At 45.9% G+C, this 22,023-nt stretch overlaps 1 protein-coding gene across 2 annotated transcripts in view; it reads left to right on the forward strand.

Annotated features, from left to right (window-relative positions):
* The window catches only part of LOC112132015 (uncharacterized), a 39,082-nt gene that overhangs the window by 15,724 nt on the left and 1,335 nt on the right, over window positions 1-22,023 (forward strand). The window contains exons 2-4 of one of the 2 annotated variants that reach the window (XM_024242199.3): window positions 16,016-16,134; window positions 16,476-16,973; window positions 18,159-18,904. In XM_024242199.3, the coding sequence (XP_024097967.2) occupies window positions 16,016-16,134; window positions 16,476-16,973; window position 18,159 (618 nt within the window). In that variant the 3' untranslated portion in view covers window positions 18,160-18,904. Of the gene's footprint in view, window positions 1-16,015; window positions 16,135-16,475; window positions 16,974-18,158; window positions 18,905-22,023 lie in introns of those variants that run through there. The other variant, XM_024242198.3, reaches the window with a different exon arrangement.

Raw genomic sequence — 22,023 nt, forward strand, 5'->3', positions numbered from 1 at the left:
ACCTGGCTAACTTTTTGTATTTTTAGTAGAGACAGGGTTTCTGCATGTTGGTCAGTCTGGTTTTGAACTCCCAACCTCAAGTGATCCACCCGCCTTGGCCTCCCAAAGTGCTGGGATTACAGGCGTGAGCCACCACGCCCAGCTGGCATGATCTTGGCTCACTGCAGCCTCCACCTCCCAGGTTCAAGTGATTCTCCTGCTTCAACCTCCTGAATAGCTGGGACTACAGGTGTGCACCATCATGCCCGGCTGATTTTTGTAATTATAGTAGAGATGAGTTTTCACCATGTTGGCCAGGGTGGTCTCGAACTTCTGACCTCAGGTGATCTGCCTGCCTCGGCCTTAAAGTGCTAAAATTACAGGTGTGAGCCACTGTGCCCATCCATAAATTCTTTATTGATCCCCCATCATATGCTCCTGTCTCACACACAAAATAAAAATTAAATTTTTAAAAAAATTTCTTATAAGTCTCTAAGGGTTCATTATTTTTCGGGACTGAATTTTTATTTCTATTATTAGCATACAAGATTAAAACAAGCCAGGCGTGGTGGCTAATGCCTGTAATCACAGCACTTTAGGAGGCCGAGGTGGGCAGATCACGAGGTCAGGAGTTCAAGACCAGCCTGACCAACATGGTGAAACTCCATCTCTACTAAAAAAATACAAAAATTACCCAGGCATGGTGGTGTGCCTGTAATCCCAGCTACTCAGGAGGCTGAGGCAGGAGAATTGCTTGAACCTGGGAGGCGGAGGTTACAGTGAGCCGAGATCGTGCCACTGCACTCCAGCCTGGGTGACAGAGTGAGACTTCGTCTCAAAAAAAAAAAGATTAAAACAACATGCATATGTATCTCAAATGTCATTAAAAATCATAAAAATATATCCAGGTGTGGTGGCTCACACCTGTAATTCCAGCACTTTGGGAGGCCAAGGCAGGCGGATCACAAAGTCAGGGGATTGAGACCATCCTGGCTAACACGGTGAAACCCCATCTCTACTAAAAATACAAAAAATTAGCTGGGCTTGGTGGCAGTTGCCTGTAATCCCAGCTACTTGGGAGGCTGAGGCAGGAGAATCGCTTGAACCAGGGAGGTGGAGGTTGCAGTGAGCCAAGATCATACCACTGCGCACTCCAGCCTGGGCAACAGAGTGAGACTCCATCTCAAAAAACAAAATTATAAAAATACATTGGGTACTTCTCATAATGAGATAGGTAAAATTGATAATTCTTTTCAATTAGTATTATTAGTTGAATATTATTAGGCTAGAAAATACAGTGTTGATCATCAGATCTCCTATTTTTTCATTTTTATTGTGATAACACTAAGAAAAGTTACATAAGTAAGTACTTTGTAATGAAGGATGGTTCTTTAAATTTTGTGTGTGGATGCCATATTGTTCTGTTGTCAACTTGGTCAAGCTAGGTATTTCCCAGAATTCTCCTCCACATATAGAGTTGGCCAAACAGAAACTTGTTTGGAAAGCAGAAGTGAAACAGGGCCGTTATACTTTTGGAAACTCCGCAGTCAGATGGAGTGATAAATAAAGGCAGAGGTAACTGGCTCATTCCAGCTTGTACTGACTCTTCTCTGCTTTAGTTCCAGCACTTCTTCCTGTATTATGAGCATAATGACCAGCAAGGGCCTCAGACCCACAGAGGCAACAGCTTCCCAAGTTTCTCTGACTTTCCAACTCTTTGTCCTCAACTCAAGGAGTCAGTTGGCCTTCGCTTGGGTTCTTTCTTCCTATGCTGCAAAAGGGAAACTCTCCAGGCAGTCAAGGGGGTAATCATAGATTCACTACCACAATTATGCTGTGAAACATTACATTACCATCATTCTGAAAAGTTCCCTGTGCCCCTTCACAGCCAGTCCCTTTCCCCAACCCCTGGCCTTTGACAGCCATAATCTGTTTTCTATCACCATAGTTTTGCCTTTTCTAGAGTTTCATATGAATGAAATCATATAGTGTGTTGTATCTGGCTTCTTTCCATTAGTGTAATGGTTTTGAGATTCATCTATTTTGTTGTATCAGTAGTTTGTTGCTTATTATCACATTGTATGAATATACTGACATTTGTTTATTCATTTGATGGACATTTGGATTGTTTCCAGGTTGGGCTGCTATGAATATTTGCATGCAACTCTTTCAGGTAAATACCTAGAAAAGGAATTGCTAGGTTTTTCACTTTTTTTTTTTTTTTTTTTTTTTGAGATGGAGTCTTGCTCTGTCACCCAGGCTGGAGTGCAGTGGCGGTGTTTCACCTTTTAAGAAATTGCTAACCTGCTTCCAAAGTAGTTTTACCATTTTGTATTCCCACCAGCAGTGTGTGAGAGTTCTGATTATTTTGCATCCTTGCCAGTACTCCATATTGTCAGTTTTTAAATGTATTTATTTATTTAGAGATGGAGTTTCGCTTTTGTTGCCGAGGCTGGAGTGCAATGATGCGATCTCGGCTCACTGCAACCTCCGCCTCCTGGCTTCAAGTGATTCTCCTGCCTCGGCCTCCCAAGTAGCTGGGATTACAGGTGCCCACAACCACGCCCAGCTAATTTTTTGTATTTTTAGTAGAGACGAGGCTTCACCATATTGGCCAGGCTGGTCTTGAACTCCTGACCTCAGGTAATCCACCCACCTTGGCCTCCCAAAGTACTGGGATTACAGGTATGAGCCACCGCACCCGGTCTTTTAGTAATATTTCATTATGGTTTTTCTTTTGGTTGTTTTTGTTTTGTTTTGTCTTGTTTTTTTGAGATGGAGTCTTGCTCTGTTGCCCAGGCTGGAGTGCAATGGTACGATCTCAGCCCACTGCAACTTCTACCTCCTGGGTTCAAGTGATTCTCCTACCTCAGCCTCCCAAGTAGCTGGGATTGCAGGCATGTGCCACCACACCCAGCTAATTTTTATATTTTTGGTAGAGACAGGGTTTCGCCATGTTGGCCAGACTGGTCACAAACTCCTAACTTCAGGTAATCCACCTGCTTCAGCCTCCCAAAGTGCTGGGATTACAGGCGTGAGCCACTGTGCCCGGCCTCATTGTGGTTGTAATTTGTACTTCTTTGTTGAGTAGTCTTGTTAAGCATTTTTTCATGTGCTTATTGACCATTTGTATCTCTTTTATGACTTGTTTTTTGAATTATTTTGCCCATTTTTAAATTAAAAAATTATTTTTTATTATTTAAATTGTTTATATATTCTGGATACAAGCCCTTTATTCAGATATGTTTTGAAAATATTTTCTCCAGTTTCAGGCTTGCCTTTTCATTGTCTTACTTGTGTCTGAAGAATACAAATGTTTGATTTTGATGATGTTCAGTGCATTAAAAAAAAATTTTAATGGTTTGTGTCCCATCTAAGAAATCTTTGCTTATCCAAACTTAACAGAGGTATATGTTTTCCTTTAGAAATGTTATGGTTTTCATTTTTACACTTATATCAATGATACATATTGAGCTAATTTTTATATATGATATCAGGTAAGGATGGGGGTTCATTTTTTCCCCATATAGATATCAAGTTACTGTAACATAATTTGTTGAAAAGATTATCTTTTTCTCCCCATTCTAAAGGCCTTTGCACTTTGTTGAAACCCAGTTCACCATATATGTGTGGGCCTACTTCTAGACTCTGTTTCATTGATCTGTATGTCCTTATGCCAGTTTCACCCTATCTTGATTAGTGTAGCTAATAAAGTAATTAGTGTAGCTATAAAGTAAGTACTGAAATCAATTAAATATAAGGCCTCCAACCTGGTTGTTTTGCAATATTTTTTGCCTGTTCTGAGTCCCTTGTGTTCCCATATACATTTTAGAGTCACCTTGTCAGTTTCTACCCCAAAAAAACGCCTGATTGGATTTTGATTGGGACTGCATTGAATCTTTAGATTAATTTGGGGAGAATTGATGTCTTAGCAATATGGAGTCTTCCCAGTTCATGAACGTAGCATATCTCTTATTTATTTATCCCTCCATTTAACTTTCTCAGCCATTTTTTTAGCTTTAGTGTACAGGTCTTGCATGATTTTGTTTATTTTATCCTTGAGTATTTTTCTGATTTTTGGTCCCATTGCAAGTGGTATTTTAAATTTTTCAATTTCCAATTCTTCAATGCTAGTATATAGAAATATAAAAGTTTTTTTTTTGTTTGTTTGTTTTTGAGTCGGAGTTTTGCCCAGGCTGGAGTGCAATGGCACGTGATTTCAGCTCACATCAACCTCTGCCTCTCGGGTTCAAGTGATTTTCCTGCCTCAGACTCCCGAGTAGCTGGGATTACAGGCATGTGTCACCACACCCGGCTAGTTTTGTATTTTTTAGTAGAGACAGAGTTTCTCCATGTTGGTCAGGCTGGTCTCGAACCCCTGACCTCAGGTGATCCGCCCGCCTTGGCCTCCCAAAGTGCTGGGATTATAGGTGTGAGCCACTGCGCCCGGCCGAAATATAATAGTTTTTATGTTGACTTTGTATTCCACAATCTTTCTTTCTTTTATTTATTTATTTATTTATTTATTTTGAGACAGGGTCTCACTCTGTCGCCCAGACTGGAGTGCAATGGCACGATCTCAGCTCACCACAAACTCTGCCTCCCAGGCTCAAGTGATTCTCCTGCCTCAGCCTCCTGAGTAGCTGGGATTACAGGCATGTGCCACCATGCCCGGCTAATTTTTGTATTTTTAGTAGAGACAGGGTTTCACCATATTGGCCAGGCTGGTCTCGAACTCCTGACCTCAAATGATCCACCTGCCTCAGCCCCTCAATGTGCTGGGATTACAGGCGTGAGCCACTGCACCCAGCTGTCCCACTGCACCCGGCTGTCCCACAATCTTTCTATTAGTTCTAATAGCTTATTTTGATAAATTCCTTAGAGTTTTTTATATACACGATTATGTTTTCTGCAAATAAAGACAATTTTGCTTCTTCCTTTCCAGTCTGTATGTATGAGTCCATTTTCTGTTGCTTATAACAGAATACCTGAAGTTGGGTGATTTATAAAGAAAAAGAAGGTGATGGTGACACTTAAAGCTTAGACTTCACCATTATGCAGTATATTCATGTGACTCAACTGCACTTGTATCCCTTACATTTATACACATTTTTAAAGGGAAAAAAAGAAAAAAGATTTGTTTCTTATAGTTACGGAGGCTCAGAAGTCCAAGGCTGAGGGGGCATTTCTGATGAGAGCCTTCTTGCTGATGGGGACTCTACTGAGTCCTGAGGTGGCCACAGGGTGTCCCATGGCAAGGGGGCTGAACATACTAATGTGCTATGCTCAGGTCTCTCTTCCTCTTATAAAGCTACTAGTTTCACTCTGATGATAACCCATTAATTCATTAACCCTTTAATATACTGATCTATGAATTAATCTATTCATGGGGGTAGAACCCTCTTGATCCAATCACCCTCAAAGGCCCCACCTCTCAACACTGCCACATTGGGGATCAAGTTTCAACATGAGTTTTGGAGAGGACATTCAAGCCATAGCACTGTACTTGTTTCTTTTTCTTGCTTTATTTCACTGACTAGAACCTTCGATACAATGTTGGATAGAAGTAGTGAGAGTAGACACCCTTCACTTGTTCCCAGTTTTAATGACAAAGCATTCAAACTTTTACCCTTTTCCAATCATGTTCCTCTAATGTAGAGCTACAACTCTGACCATCTCTCCTTCTAGGTAAAATGAGCAACTAGATGCACCACTCAAAGTTTTGCCCACTCAGAAGATTTCCTTTGACCACTGTTCTCAGGACCACCTTGAGTGGGGTTATAGCAATATGTGATGCAGAAACATCTGTAACAAGGAACCAGACTTGAATTTTTTTTTTTTTTTCTGTGGCAGGGTCTCACTGTCACCCAGGCTGAAGTGCAGTGGCACGATCACCACTCATTTCAGCCTCAACCTCCTAGGCCCCAGTGGTCCTCCTGCTTCAGCCTCCCAAGTAGCTGGGATCACAGGTGCATGCCACTGCATCTGGCTATTATTATTATTATTATTATTATTATTATTATTATTATTATTTTGTATAGATGGGATCTTACCGTGTTGCTCAGGCTGTTCTTGAACTACTGGGCTCAAGCAGTCCTCCCGGCTGGGCCTCCCAAAGTGCTGAGATTATAGATGTAAGCCACCGTGCCCAGCCAGACTTGAATTTTTTTTTTTTAATTTTTACCTCCTTGGTCAACTGGTGATAGGGGATTCCCCATGAGGCCATAGATGTGGACTGAGAGAGAATAGGCAATGTAGCAGGAGTAGTTACTCAGAGAACTTGCTTCTGCATTTAGGACCTGCTCAGACCCAATCTCATTTATACCATTTCCATTTCATAATGACTCCATCATTAAGTAGATGGAGTGCAACTTTCTGTCTTGATGAGTCATATAATACCCAATTTAATTTATCATTAATAAATAATGATATTTAGGCTTAGCTCAGGACACTTGATAATTTGGTGGCCCACAGCCAAGGGCTTTAGTGTCCACTAGGGCCAAGTGACATGCTCGAAGCTGTATCTCAAAAGGAGAATAGTTACCTGCAGAAGATAGTATTGTGTTTCTTCTGATTTCATCTTGAGGCCTCTTTCTGGAGAGTGGCTGTAAATTGTACCCTGTCCTGACTGCAGGGCCCCAGGAGAGGTGGCCGTGGATGTTTGCAGTGCGCCATTGACAGGATACTTCATTATCTGGCAGATGGCCTAATTCCTAAGTGTCAGACCCATGACCAGGTGTCCGTCTCACAGGAAACTTGTTGATACTGGCAGACACCTGTGTGGCTCTTGTCTGACTTGTGTCCAGTTTATTCCTACCAAGATAGCCACTCTGTAGGAGAACACTCTATGGAATGAGAGTTGGGTTCAGGTGTGATGGTCAGGTGAGTTGCAGAGGAGGCAACACAGCAAAACACATGAAGTAACAGAAGCAGTGTATTGCTTACAGATCTCTTACAGAGAAGAGGGCAGCACGCCTCTCAGGGCCAGTGGGGAGAGAGCCGGCCAGGACACACGTGCTTAGCTGGGGAGTGGGGAATGAGAGAGAAAGCAAGGGGCCTGAGGGCTAATGTCTGTATTGGGTCCAGGCCATTATCCAAGCAGGTTTCCTGAGAGGACTTTTTTGGTTTTTGGGGGGGGTTGGTTTTTGGTTTTGGTTTTGGTTTTGGTTTTTTTTTTGAGACAGAGTCTCACCCTGTCACCTAGGCTGGAAGGCACTGGTGCGATCTTGGTTCACTGCAAACTCCGCCTTGCGGGGTCAAGTGATTCTCATGCCTCAGCCTCCTGAGTAGCTGGGATTACAGATGCCCGCCACCACACCTGGCTAATTTGTGTATTTTTAGTAGAGACATGGTTTTGCCATGTTCCCCAGGCTGGTCTCAAACTCCTGACCTCAGGTGATCCTCCTGCCTCAGCCTCCCAAAGTGCTGGGATTACAGGCATGAGATGCCATGCCCAGCGGGTTTTTGGTTTTTTGAAACGGTCTCATTCTGTTGCCAGGCTGGAGTACACTGGCGCTATCACAGCTCACTGCACCCTCTACCTCTCAGGCTCGGGCAGTCCTCCCACCTCAGCCTCCTAAATATCTGAGATCACAGGAGTGCGCCACCATGCCTAGCTAATTTTTAAATTATTTTTGGTAGAGACAAAGTCTCGCTATGTTGCCCAGGCTGTCTCGAACTCCTTGTCTCAAGCAGTCCTCCCACCTTGGCCACTCACAGTGTTAGGATTACAGGCGTGAGCCACTGCGTCTGATAGGAATTCTAATTGGTACGTTTAGAGCAAGCAGGCACAAGTACCATGGGGTCATGCTGTGACTCAGAGGTGGTCACTGCAGCCTGTATGGGCAGTCCATGTGGGGCGAGGGGGTTGGTGGAGCAAGTCACGTAGGTAGTATCTAGGTGTCCACAGGGAAGTGGTCATCAGGAGGTGGTTGTGTAAGGCAGGTATCTAGATTGATCACACTGAGGAACTAGGAGGAGGTGGAGAACTGGACAATGTGTCAAGGGTGACTGAGTCCTGCTTTTTATATGAGAAAGGCTAACCTGTATTTAAAACGGATGCTGAGGCAACATACAATTATAAAAATTTCACCAGGTGCAATGGCTCATGCCTGTAATCCCCACACTTTGGGAGGCCAAAGCTGGAGGATCACTTAAGCCCAGAAGTGTGAAACCAGTCTGGGCAACATAGCAAGACATTGTCTCTACAAAAAAAAAAAAAAATTTTAAGTTAGCCAGGCATGGAGGCACACGCCTGTAGTCCCAGCTACGTGGGAGGCTGAGGTGGGAGAATGGCTTGAGCCCAGGAGATCAAGGGTGCAGAGAGCCATGCTTGCACCACTGCAGTCCAGCCTGGTGAGACAGAGTGAGACCCTATCTCAGAAAAAGAAAAGAAAATATCGTGAGTTGCAAATGCCCTGAATACACCTAACCTACAGGACATCATAGCTTAGCCTAGCCTACCTTAAACATGCCCAGAACACTTACATTGGCCTACAGTTGGGCAAAGTGATCTGTCCATACAGCCCACCGTAGAGTATTGGTCATCCAGCCTAGTGATCCTGTGACCGGCAGAGCTGCACTCACTGCTGCTGCCCAGCATCACGAGAGAGCATCGTGCCACATATCACTCACCTAGGGAAAGATCAAAATCCAGCATTTGAAATACAGCTTCTACTGAACGCACATCGCTTTCACATCATTGGTGAAGTAAAAATATATAAGTTGAACCTTCATAAGTCAGGCACTGTCACGACAATGTCATCTTTTCTTCTGGGCCCCACTCAAAACTGATAGCCTTTTAAGTTATTCAGAAAATGGGTCAGAGAAGAACATTCAAATGAGGTATACATTGCCTCCAAAATCCAAACCCACTGCGCATTGTGCCTCTTTCTTAGTTGTAGTAGGGCCCAGCTTAACATGCCCCAGACCGTTAGGCCCCCCAGAAGTTTCACTGAATGTTTGTGGGATTTATTTCCCACCCTCTGGCACACATATGTCTCATCGAGGTGGCTAGAATAGTTACTACTTTTAATCAGCATATTATCAACACATTAGATGAATGTGATGTCCTGTGGAGTAGAGAAGAGAACAAGGTCTCCTCAAACTAGATGATGACAGATGACTGCGAATTGATACAGTCCTGAGTTTGGATAAGGAATAATGAATAGGTATTGCTAGCCCTGTCAGCTCAAAGCAAACTGCTTTTGATGGTCTTTACTAAAAATTGCTGAGGAAAAAAGCATTCATCAGATCAATAGCTGCATACTTTGCTCCAAGGGATACATTGATTTGCTTCATGAATGAAGGCACACCTAGAATAGCAGCTGCAATTGGAGTCACGACCTAATTGAGTTTATAATAATCCACGCCATTCTCTTGGATCCATCTTGGATCTGCCCAGGCTAGAGAGCTAAGCTGAATGGAAATCATCAGCTCTGTGTCTTTCACATCATTGATTAGTGGTGGCACTAATTTCTGCAATCTCTCCAGGAATGCAGTGCTGCTTTTGGCTCACTGCTTTTATAGGTAGAGGCTAATATTTATATGGTTTGTCTTTTTTTTTTGTTTTTGAGTGGAGTTTCGCTCTTTTTGCCCAGGCTGGAATGCAATGGCACTATCTCGGCTCACTGCAACCTCCGCCTCCCGGGTTCAAGTAATTCTCCTGCCTCAGCTTCCCAAGTAGCTAGGATTTCAGGCATGCACCACCATGCCCAGCTAATTTTGTATTTTTAGTACAGATGGGGTTTCTCCATGTTGGTCAGGCTGGTCTCGAACTCCCGACCTCAGGTGATCCACCTGCCTCGGCCTTCCAAAGTCCTGGGATTACAGGCGTGAGCCACCTCGCCCGGCCTCCATTTTTTTTCAATTCAGCATAATTTGTATTGTCTCTGAAACTTAGCTTCCTCATCTGTGAAATACAGATAATGATGCCAGCCTTACTTGTATTCAGAGGTTGTTGTAAGACTCAAGTGAGATTGTGTAAGTTAAAATATATTACAAACTGTAGAACCCTCTACGGGGTATAAGGAATAAGAGCTAGAATTATTATTACCTCCTTCCATCCCCTCTTATATAGAAAATTTAGATTATAGTCCCCTTGTTACTATTTCAATCTATGTTTTTTGTTGTTTTTGTTGCAAGTACTTGGAATCCACTCAAAGTAGTTTAAGCATAAACATGGAATCAAATTTGAAAGATCCAGGAGTGTCTCAAGAAGCTCAGAATTCACAGGCAGGAAAGGCATTTGCACATCATGAGGTGGTAGAGAAAGGAACTGAAAAGGCATTGGGAGCTGTGGCCATGAGAGTGCGCTGCTCACATCTCTGAATGCAGGGAGCGTAACGTGGCCCCCTGCTGCTGGGCTATGAAATTCTGTCACTGCATTTGCACTGAGACCACCCTTCCTGTGAGCTGCTCCCACCCGGTGACTGAGTGCAGGCCTGCCATACTAAGGCCCATTTCTGGGATATGGGGGACTCCTCTGACAGGTGGCTTTGGCACAAGCACACCTCATCAGCTCTTCCAGAGCTTTCTCAGAACTACACTACATTCTAAGCTGGGCATGGTTATGCACGTGTAGTCCCAGCTACTCAAGAGGCTGAGGGAGGAGAATTGCTTGAGCTCAGGAGTTTGAGGCCAGCCTGGACAATAAAGAGAGACTGTCTCTGAAAAAGAAAGAACTACACTGCATTCTAACACCTCCTCAACCCAGCCCTCCTCCCTTCCTGTCTCCTGGCAGGGGCTACACCTGCATTGCAGCTCTCCCAGGCTCTTGCAGCTTCCTCCTATTCCCTTCACAAGTGTTTTCCCAGCACATCTCTTGCACATTTAGTCCTATCTGGGCATCTTCTCAGAGGACTCAAACCTTAGGACAGGAACCTAAGTAATTCCTCTTTTGCAACTCCAAGTCTGTGTGGACTCTTATTTCTTTCTACTTTTCTACTTCCTTTCTGCTTTATTCTTTCATCCAACCCCTACCTAATCTTCTCAGCTTTTCCATTTATATAAAGAAAAATGTCTGACCCAGTTTCTAAATTTACAAATCCTTCCGGTTTGAGCAGTAATTGACACTGATGTCTTTGAATCCTCACTTCAAGCTCCCAAAAGAAAGAATCAAGTGCCTTCACTTGGATTAGGAGCTCATCCCCGGTCCGGTTGTGGTAATTGTGGCCAAGGAGACAGGTCTCATGATACAGACAGTATTACTGAGATTCACATCTCAGCTGATGACCTGCTTTGTTTAATGAGAAAATGGAAGCAACTCAGGCCAGGTGCAGTGGCTTATGCCTGTAATCCCAGTACTTTGGGAGGCCAAGGCGGGAGGATCACTTGAGCCTAGGAATTTGAGACCAGCCTAGGCAACATGACAAAACCCTGTCTCTACCAAAAATAATTTAAAAATTAGCCAGGCAGGGTGGAGCACTCCTATGATCCCAGCTATTTGGGAGGCTGAGGTGGGAGGATCACTTGAGCCCAGGAGATTGAGGCAGTAGGAGTTAGTGAGCCATGATCTCACCACTGCACTGGGCAACAGATTGAGACCCTGTCTTGGGGAAAAAAAAAAAAAGAAACAATTAGACCAGAACTGCCTCATTTTCCCATCACCAAATCTACCAGCCTATACCTGGACACACACTGCCTTTGTTCCTTTTAAGATGAAAGCCCACCAAATGAGTGTGCTCCCTGGGGTGATTTGTTATTCCACAGTAGATAATACAACCAGCCAACGTAAGAAAGAAAAGGCAGACTGGGTACAGTGGCTCACGCCTGTAATCCCAGCACTTTGGGAGGCCAAGGCAGATGGATCACTTGAGGCCAGGAGTTCGAGACTACCCTGGCCAACATGGTGAAACCCCATCTCTACTAAAAGTACAAAAAAATTAGCCGGGCATGGTGGCACACACCTGTGGTTCCAGCTACTCGGGAGGCTGAGGCATGAGAGTCATTGAACCCAGGAGGTGAAGGTTGCAGTAAGCCAAGATCGCATCACTGCACTCTAGCCTGGGCAACACAGCGAGACTCTGTCTCTAAATAAATAAAAATACTGCATCCCAGGGGAATGGCAGAGATTAATGCCACCTTAAAGAACAAAGGATGCAGGGGTAGTGTCCCCCCTCAAATCTCCACTTAATTCACCCATCTGGACCCTACGAGATCCAGGTACGTCCTGTAGTGTGAAAGTAGACTACAACAAACGAACCAAATATCCCAATTGCAGCTACTGTGCCAGAAGCATCCATGCTAGAGTGGATTTACATAGTCTACACAGTGTAAGGGAACTGACCACTGATCTGGCAAATGCACGATTTCCCATCCCCACCAAAAGGAAGATCAGAAACAGTAGATTCACTTGGAATTGATAAAAGTATATATTTATGGTTTTCCTACAGGGCTGTGTTAACTGTCAAAATATGGTCTAAAGACATGAGAACTGTCTGAATATTTCTTAGAACTTCATATTAGTTCCTATGTTGATGATATCGTATGCATCTTGCTGATGAGGCCAGGTGAGCAAGAAGTGTCAAGTACTTTGGGTGAGACGCATACACTCTAGAAAGTTGAAGAAACGTCCTATGATATACAAGAGCTTGCCTCATCAGTGAACTTTTTAGGAGTCCAGTGGTCTAAGCGTGCTGAAACATTCTAAAGCAAGGAACAAATTACTACAACTCATACCTACCACAAGGAAGAGGGAAGCACAACTTGTAGTAAATCCATTCATATTTTAGAGGCAGCACATTCCACAACTGGGAATACTGCTTAACCTAATACTTGGTAACACAAGAGGCTGCCATCTTTGACTGGGGGGCCCAGAATAGGAGAGAGCTCTGCAGCAGGTCCAGTTGCTACAAGTGGCAGACCTTACAGTCTTGATGTTTTAATTGATCCTCATCATTTCTCTTCCTCTGCTGTCCATTTTAGATTCCCCTTAACCTCAGGAAGCACCTCTGCTAAGGCTCTGGTCATTCCATTATATTACAGGTATCCAAGGTGGAGTTTCTAGCAAGCCCCAGCAGGACAATCACAATATAGGTCTTCAGGGTTTTGGAACAAGACCATACTATCTGCAGCAGAGAATTAGACACCTTTTGAAGAATAGCTCCTGGAAGGCTACTAAACCCTAGCAGAGGTGGAACACTTCACCAAGGGGCACCAAGTGACCATGTGTCTAGAACTGTTCGTTATTAGTTAGGTTCTGCCTATCAAACTCACCAAGACAAAGTTGAATGGGCCTAGCCATAATCCATAGTAAGATGGAAATGGTATGTCCAGAACAGGACATGTACAGAGCTACACAGTCAGGTGGCCTAGACACACATGTCACCTGCCAGTGTGGCACCAGTGCTTCTCCCTCAGCTCATGCCTGTGGCTGCACAGGAGGCAAAGTCCCTTTACGATCAGCTGACAAAAGAGGAAAGCCTTTGCTTTTTCTTGATTCACAGATGGGTCAGACAGGTATGTGGGTGCAAGCCAAAAATGAACTGTGACTACAATACAGCCCACCATTGGCTGATCTTGACAAATAGTGGCAAGGGAAATCCCCCCAGTGGATCAGTCCTCTCAGTGGTGCATCTGTTCATCCACTTCGTATGGAAAGACATGTAGCCCAAGGGTACACTTTATATTCATTCATGGCTACTAGCAACTGCCTTGATGGGTTGATCAGGGGTCTGGAAGGAGAAAGATTAGAAGATCAAGGACAAGGATGTCTGGGACAGAGGCATGTGGATGGACTATTTGAGTAGCTAGGAAGTGTGAAAAGGACCACCAGAGAGCATCTAACGTGAAAGAAACACCAAACAACCAGCTAGACAGAATGACTTAGCCAATTTGATGTCAGCCAGATGGCCATCAGCCACCCCAGAACTGACACAATGGGCATGTGAAGGAGCAGCTATGGTGGCAGGGATGGGGACAAACACATGGACCAAATAGCATGGGCTGTCACTCACAAGGGCTGATGTAGCTACCGCCACTGCTGAATGTTCAGCCTGCCAGCAATGCATCAGTGCTGATCCTCGGAAATGGCAGTAGCTCTCAAAGTAAATAAGTAGCCACTTGATAATAAGTTGACTACAGTGGGTCCCTTCCATCCTAGAAATGGCAGGAATTTATTTTTACTAGAATGGACATATGGTTTACCTTTTCTGCCTGCAGGGCCTCAGTGAACGCCACTATCTGAGGGCTTACTGAGTGTTTTACCCACTGACATAGGATCCCCCATAACATCACATCAGACCCAAGGGCCCATTCATTGCATAGCAAAGGAGGCATGACAATGGCACATGACCATGGGATCACTGGTCCTGTCACATTCTGCACCACCCAGAAGATACTGGCTTGAACGAAGAGAAGAAATGGGCTGTTGAAGGCGTAGCTGAGATACCAGCTCAGAGACGATGATACCAAGTAAGGAGGGGGCACCACCTTCCAGGGCACAGTGTACACTCTAATCAACAACCAATAAGGTGCTGTGTCCCACTGGGAGGAATATATAGGTCCAGGAACCAAGGGGTAGAGATAGGAGCGGCTTCACTTTACATTAATCCCATTGGGGTATTTCTGTTACCACAACTCTAAGCTTTGAGGGTTTTAGGTTCTGGTTCCCAATAAGGAAATGTTTCCATCAAGGGATACAGAAAAAGTACACCAAGGAACCCAGTAGGCAAGAAGCAGGAGCCACCATCCTGGTAGGAGTAGTGGACCCTGCCCACCAGGAAGAGATGGGGCTGCAGCTGCACAGTGGGAGCCAGAAGGAATATGTCTTTGTACACTCTTGCCCCTTACTGCTGGTAAATGCACAGGTGCAGCAGCCATGGCCTGAAAAGGGTATGGTGGCCAGGGGCTCAGCTGAAGTGCTTCCTGCAGGGAGGAGAATCTAAAATGGATAGAAGCTGAGGTGGGCGCAGTGGCTCACGCCTATAATCTCAGCACTTTGGGAGGCCAAGGCAGGAGGATCAACTGAGGTCGGAGTTTGAGACCAGCTTGGCTAACATAGTGAAACCCTGTCTCTACTAAAAAAAAATTACAAAAATTAGCCAGGTGTGGTGGCGTGTGGCTGTAATCCCAGCTACTCAGGAGGCTGAGGCAGGAGAACTGCTTGAACCTGGGAGGCGGAGGTTGCAGTGAGCCGAGATCGTGCCATTGCATTCCAGCCTGGGCGACACAGTGAGACTCGGTCTCAAAAAAAAAAACAGTAAAATAAAATAAAATGGATAGAAGTCCGGGTGCAGTGCTTCACACCTGTAATCCTAGCACTTTGGGAGGCTGAGGCAGGAGGATCACTCAAGCTCAGAAATTCAACATCAGCCTGGGCAACATAGTGAGACCTCATCTCTTAAAAAAAAATTAATTAGTTGGGTGTAGTGGCACACACCTGTAGTTCCAGCTACTCAGGTGGCTGAAGCAGGAGGATCACTTGAGCTTGGGAAGTGGAGGCTGCAGTGAGCTGTGATCACACCACTGCACTCCAGCCTGGGCAACAGAACAAGTCTCTAAATAAATAAATAAAGATAAAATGGATAGAAGAGGGAGATGGGGAGTATCGGTGAGACCTCAAGAACAGCTGCAGTGGTAGGGGCTGTGGTCATCTGATGAACCATTAGTTTGTTCCAGAGAAAGACGAGCTGCTCCCAGAATTTACCGAGGAGTGGATCTGAGTGGCATAAGACGCTGTGGACGCCCTGATACACAATACAGATCCCCCTCAAGACAGAGGCTGTGCCCCAGCTGCTGGGAGGATTGCTGGCTCACAGCCCTCCTCGGGAATTGCCCCCAAGTGAAGACAGCTTCCCCACCCAATGTCCCACCACCCCTCTGGGGACAGTATGCACCCAATGACTGGCTGAAGCTGGGGTACAAAGGTCTGGCCCCTCAGCTCAGTGGGGGCTGGGGGCATCTGAAGCTGGGACGGCCATGAGACTTTTCTAATGTTTCCACACCCTCCATGGGTTCAGCTGAGGGGTGTGTCGAGACTGCCTTGCAGCCCAGCTTCTCCCTCTGAGCAAGTCTGCTTCCTTCCCTTCTCCTGTAGGTGCTGAAACTGAGAGCAGCCCCAGTACACTCCCTGCATGCGAATCTCCATCTCAAAGTCAGCCTCCAGGGAGCCCGCCCTGAAACAGATTCTGTCATGGAACCCAACAGAGTATCCCGGTAAGGATAACCAGTGTTATGAGTTAGAGCACGGACTCTCTCCACCTGCACAGTGTTGGAGCTCTGCACCCCACCTCTGCAGCCATCCCTCGCTGCTGTCCCTTAGCTGATGCCCTTCCTCATGGCCTGCAGGTTTCAGATCCCAAGCTACAGATCATGTCTTCTAGTTTGGGCTCTGGCAGAGAGTTTGGAAGCACCTGTTTATTATCTTAGCAGCAGCATGTGTGGAAATCATTTCTCATTACAGCGGAGGGCAGGCATTGTGCAGAGGGTTAAGTGGGCCTGCTTGAAGTTGGTTGTTGTTAGCTCTCATGTCTATGCCTTGGTCCCTTTCCCCGCAGGACTTGGAGAGCAAGCTGTTTGAGTCTGATGCAACCCCTGGGCTTCAACTATCATGCCAAAAGGCAGCAAATAAGTCCCTTTTCTTCCCTTCAGAATACATGGACAAGCCAAAGCTCTATTAGTCTATTATTCAGAATGAAAAGTGTTTACAATATTCGTCCTCTTACTCCTCAGTATGTGAGACTGTTCCTCATAGCAGGTAATTTCCAAATTCAAAAACTCCTCATGGAAGCATCTGTTTTTGTCATCAAGGAGGGGGCTGTATGTAGAATTGCAAGGCCAAAGACACCTCGGGTCAACTCTTCTCAGGACCAGATCCAAGTCGCCAGTGAGAACACACATTCAGGCAGCCTCCGCCAGCGCCCTGCCTCAGGAGCGAGGCTCCCTGCTTCATGTGGGCAAGAGTTGCCCCTGTTTTCCCAGCAGGCAGTCGGGGGTCTGGAGCCTAGGAAGCAAAGTGAAGCACACACTCCTGCTTCCTTCCTTCCCTGCAGTTGGTGAGTTTCTGGCTCAGTTTAGGTTAATATCATCTCTTCAGCCTGGCCCAGTTTACCACTATGGGAAGGAGCCCAGCAGCAGGGGCTGCCAGACCTGGAAATAGATCTGCTCATTGCAGTGTGGCAGGTGCAGAGAAACAGAGCCAGCTATAGCTGGAAGAGAATCTTAGGGCACAGAAATGAACAAACATGTATGAGTAAGTCGAGACCCAAGTACCAAGCTGTAGAGTTACTGCACCTTAGCAACCCAGGCCAGGAGGCAAGGCAAGAGGGCAGTTATTACACACAGCCATGGGGCAAGAGTGGAGCCACCTTGACAGTGAGGTGACCAGAAGCCACATCTAAGACTGTTGGCCCAGAGTCTCTGCATTTCCTCCTGCTCAGGACCTTAAGAGAGGCCCATCTTAAATGCCACTGTCTCCATGAGCTTTTGGAAACCTTACCAGTTTCCTCCCATATTCAGGGAGCTCCACTAGGGTAACATTCCTGCCTTCTCTCCACCCCTCTATTACTTTGCCCCAGGGAAAATAAAAGATGACTGCTTGGATAGGTAGGTGGGGAGGGGAACTGGTCCTGTGTGGGCCAGTGGGCCCCTCCATCGCCTTGGGGGTGAGCCACATTCAGGGTACAAAATCCCACTGCTCTCGCTGACGGGGCTGCACTCCTGGAGGACTAAAGGAGGCTTTCTCTGGTCCAGGGCTGCCATGTCTGGGCGGGTGAGCCTGCCTCCTAGTGGGATTTGCATTAGTAGCTCATTTAGTTCACAGGTCTAAAGCTATGTCTTCCAGCCCAACCCTCTAGTAGTAATAAAGAGGATATTTGGGTTCCTGTTGCCACTCCTTTGTTTTATTTCTCAGGGCCCTCAAAGACACCCCAAAATAGGTTTCCTGTCCCCTTCAATCTTGCCCTTCTTTGAGTCCCCATTACATTTTGTGGTATATTTCTAGCACGACCTTTCATTCTTTCAGTAATTACCTCCTTATTTCCTTCCCCCCTGCATTTAAAAAAACATTTTATAGATGAGTTCTCACTCTATCACCCAGGCTGGAGTGCAGTGGTGCAGTCATAGCTCGCTGCAGCCTTAAACTCCTGGGCTCAAGCAATCTTCCTGCCTCTGCCTCCCAAGTAGCTGGGACCACAGGTGCACATGAACATGCCCAGCTAACTTTTTTTTCTTTTTTGTAGACACGGGAGTCTTACTTTGTTTCCCAGACTGGTCTCAAACTCCTGGCTTCAAGCACTCCTTCCACTTTGGCCTTCCAAAGTGCTGGGATTACAGGCATGAGCCACCATGCCCAGCCTCCTTCCCTTACTAGCTGAGAACTAAGAGAAGACACTCTGGAGACAGAGGAGGAAACAATGACGATGCCACATGATGAATACATAATGGAGGGTGAAGACAAGGCTCCGTCAGGGCACCAACAAGGGAAACTTAGTTCTGTGGGGAAGGTAGGGGGTGGCTTCACAAGCCCAGTGTCTTCTCCCTTTGTGGGAGATGTGTTGTTTCAGCATCCATTCCCCCTTCTTTTAGGAAAAGTGCTTGAATTTCCTTTTCATGGAACCACCCACCTCCCTCTCATCCATGCATTCTATTCTTAGCATCAGGGGTAGACAAGTGACTTCAGGCTTGGCCAATTAGGGTTCTGACTCTTGGTCAAATTGGAGTGAATCCTGAGTCATTTGTAAACTCCAAGGAAAGGGCTTGCTTTGTTTTCTGCTGAATGCAGTGCTCTGAGATAGCCGGAAATGAAGCTGCTTTCTTGCCACACTGAAGGCTAGAGAAGGGCCTGGCCAGGAAATGATGCCAGTGATCAGGGGTGGAGCTGGAAGAGGGGGAGCAAGGGGGCCCAGACATCTTGGGAGCCCCGAATTCACCTCAGGATTTAACTTCTCCGCTGCTTAGCCAATAAATTCCTTTCTTCCATGACTAATTTGAGTTGAGTTTTTAGTTTTTGCAACTAAAACAGCACTGACTAATACACCCTTAGGTAAGATTAGAGCAAGAATTTCCAATATCTGTTTTCTTCATCCTGAAATTTGGTGAGGATATCTAAGGTTCTTTTGTCTTTTAAAAGAAACCTGTTGCAATGGAAAGTATCAACCCATATTTTTCCATTTCTCCAAAATGTTTTAGTGTATATCTACGGGGCACAAACTTATCTCTGTAGGCCCTCTGCCATAGTTGCTCTGTGCCACTTGATAAGGGGCTGGTATCTAGAATATATAAAGAACTCTTAAAACTCAGCCAGGCACGGTGGCTCATGTCTATAATCCCAGCTCTTTAGGAGGCCGAGGCAGGCGGATCACCTGAGGTCAGAAGTTTGAGACCAGCATGGCCAACACAGCGAAACTCTATCTCTCTAAAAATACAAAAAAGCCGGGCGTGGTGGCTCACTCAAGACTGAGGCAGAAGAACCACTTGAACCCAGGAGTTGGAGGTTTCGGTGAGCCCAGATGGCGCCACGGCACTCCATCCTGTGCAACAGAGTGGCAAAGGATGGCAAAAACAAACAAAAGCTCTTAAAACTCAACAATAAAAGACAACCCAATTTAAAAATGAGAAAAGGGCCAAGTGTGGTGGTAATCCCAGCACTTTGGGAAGTTGAGGTGGGTAGATTGCTTGAGCCCAGGAGTTTGAGACCAGCCTGGGCAACATGGCAAAACCACATCTGTACAAAATACAGAAAAGAAAAAAAAATTAGTCGGGTGTGGTGTTGCACACCTGTAGTCCCAGCAACCTGGAGGCGAAGTGGGAGGATCGCTTAAACCTAAGGAGATAGAGGCTGCAATGAGCTGTGATTGTGCCACTGCACTCTACTTTGGGCAACGGAGGAAGACCCTGTCTCAAAAAATAAGAAGAAAGAAAGAAAGATGGGAAGAGAATTTATTTCTTTCCTTCTTTTTTTTTTTTTTTTTTTTAAGACAAGTTCTGGCTGTGTCCCCCAGGCTGGAGTGCAGTGGTGCAATCTGCAATCTTGGCCCACTGCAACCTCTGCCTCCCAGGTTCAAGCAATTCTCCTGCCTCAACCTCTCGAGTAGCTGGTACTACAGGAACAAGCCCCCACACCCAGCTAATTTTTGTATTTTTAGTAGAGACGGAGTTTCACCATGTCAGCTAGGCCGGTCTCGAACTCCTGACCTCAAGTGATCTGCCCACCTCGGCCTCCCAAAGTGCTGGGATTACAGGTGTGAGCCACTGAGCCTGGCCTCTTTTTGCTGTTGCTTTTGGTTTTTGTTTTGTTTTGTTTTGTTTTTGTTTTTGTTTTGAGACGGAGTCTCGCTCTGTCGCCCAGCCTGGAGTGCAGTGGCTCAATTTTGGCTCACTGCAAAACCTCTGCCTCCTGGGTTCCAGTGATCCTCCTGCCTCAGCCTGCTGAGTAGCTGAGACTACAGCCGAGACACCACCATGCCTGGCTAATTTTTTTTTTTAAAGTAGAGATGGGGTTTCACCCTGTTGGCCAGGCTGATCGTGAACTCCTGACCTCAAGTGATCTGCCCACCTTGGCCTCTCAAAGTGCTGGAATTACAAGCGTAAGCCACTGCACCTGGCCTTTTTTTTTTTTTTTTAAATAGAGATGAGTACAATGGACTTTAGGGACTCAGGGTAAAGGGTGGGAAGGGGGTGAGGGATAAAAGACTACACATTGGGTACAGTGTGCACTGCGTAGGTGGTAGGTGCACCAAAATCTCAGAAATCACCACTAAACGACTTATTCCTACGACCAAACACCACCTGTTCCTCAAAAACCTATTGAAAAAAAAAAAAAGAAAACTCACGTAAGTAAATAAATAGAGGCCAGGGGCAGTGGCTCACGCCTGTAATCCCAGCACTTCGGGAGGCCGAAGTGGGGAGATCACCTGAGGTCAGGAGTTTGAGACCAGCCTGGCCAACACGGAGAAATCCCGTCTCTACCAATAATACAAAAATTAGGTGGGTGTGGTGGCACACGCCTGTAATCCCAGCTACTTGGGAGGCTGAGGCAGGAGAATCGCTTGAACCTGGGAGGTGGAGGTTGCAGTGAGCAAAGGTCACGCCATTGCACTCCAGCCTGGGTGACGAGCCAAACTCTGTCAAAAGATGAAAAGAAAGAAAGGAAAGAAAGATGTGGTCTGGCTGTGTTGCCCAGGCTGGAGTGCAGTGGCTATTCACAGGTATGATCATAGTGCACTGCAGCCTCAAAACTCTTGGGTTCCAGTGGTCCTCCTGCCTCAGCCTCCTGTGTAGCTGGTACTACAGGCTACAGCTAAACTGCTCAGCTCCTCAGTCCTTCTTCATCTCCCACAGTGGATACAGAGCGTGGCAGCCCCCTCTCAGGAAGTCATGGATCTTTATGGCTGGCAGGACTGTAAAGTCACCCACTTCGGCCCCTCATTTACATATAAGGAAACAGTCCTATAGAGAAGGCGTGCGTTTTTAAGTCACACATTTGAGCAAATAAATAATTATCTCCTCACACATTTAAGATTGCTATTACATCCTTGTCTCTAGACCTTTTCTTTTAATCTTTCATCCACTCAGAATGCTTGCCTGGACCCTCTCCAATTTCTCAATATCTTTCATTTTTTTTTGGAAATGGAGGCTTTCTCCGTCACCCAGACTGGAGTGCAGTGGCATGATCTTGGCTCACTGCAACCTCTGCCTCCCAGGTTCAAGCAATTCTCCTGCCTCAGCCTCTCAAGTAGCTGGGATTACAGGCGCCCACCACCACGCCCAGCTAATTTTTGTATTTTTAATGGAGATGGGGTTTCACCATGTTGGCCAGGCTGGTCTCAAACTCCTGACCTCAAGTGATCCACCCACCTCAGCTTCCCAAAGTGCTGGAATTACAGGCGTGAGCCACCGTGCCCAGCTCAACATCTTTCTTAAGTGGGCCCGAGGTTGGGGGGAAAATCTCACCGTAGAGATATTTGTTAGATATCGAGCATGTGCTAAAGAAGGCATCTGTGATGGTTAATTTTATGTGTCAGTTGGACTAGACCATGGGGTGCCCAGATATCAGCTTGAACATTACTCTGGGTCCATCTGTGAGGGCGTGGGGTAGGACTGGCA

The sequence above is a fragment of the Pongo abelii genome, chromosome 12 (assembly GCF_028885655.2).
Source record: "Pongo abelii isolate AG06213 chromosome 12, NHGRI_mPonAbe1-v2.0_pri, whole genome shotgun sequence".
Taxonomy (NCBI): domain Eukaryota; kingdom Metazoa; phylum Chordata; class Mammalia; order Primates; family Hominidae; genus Pongo; species Pongo abelii.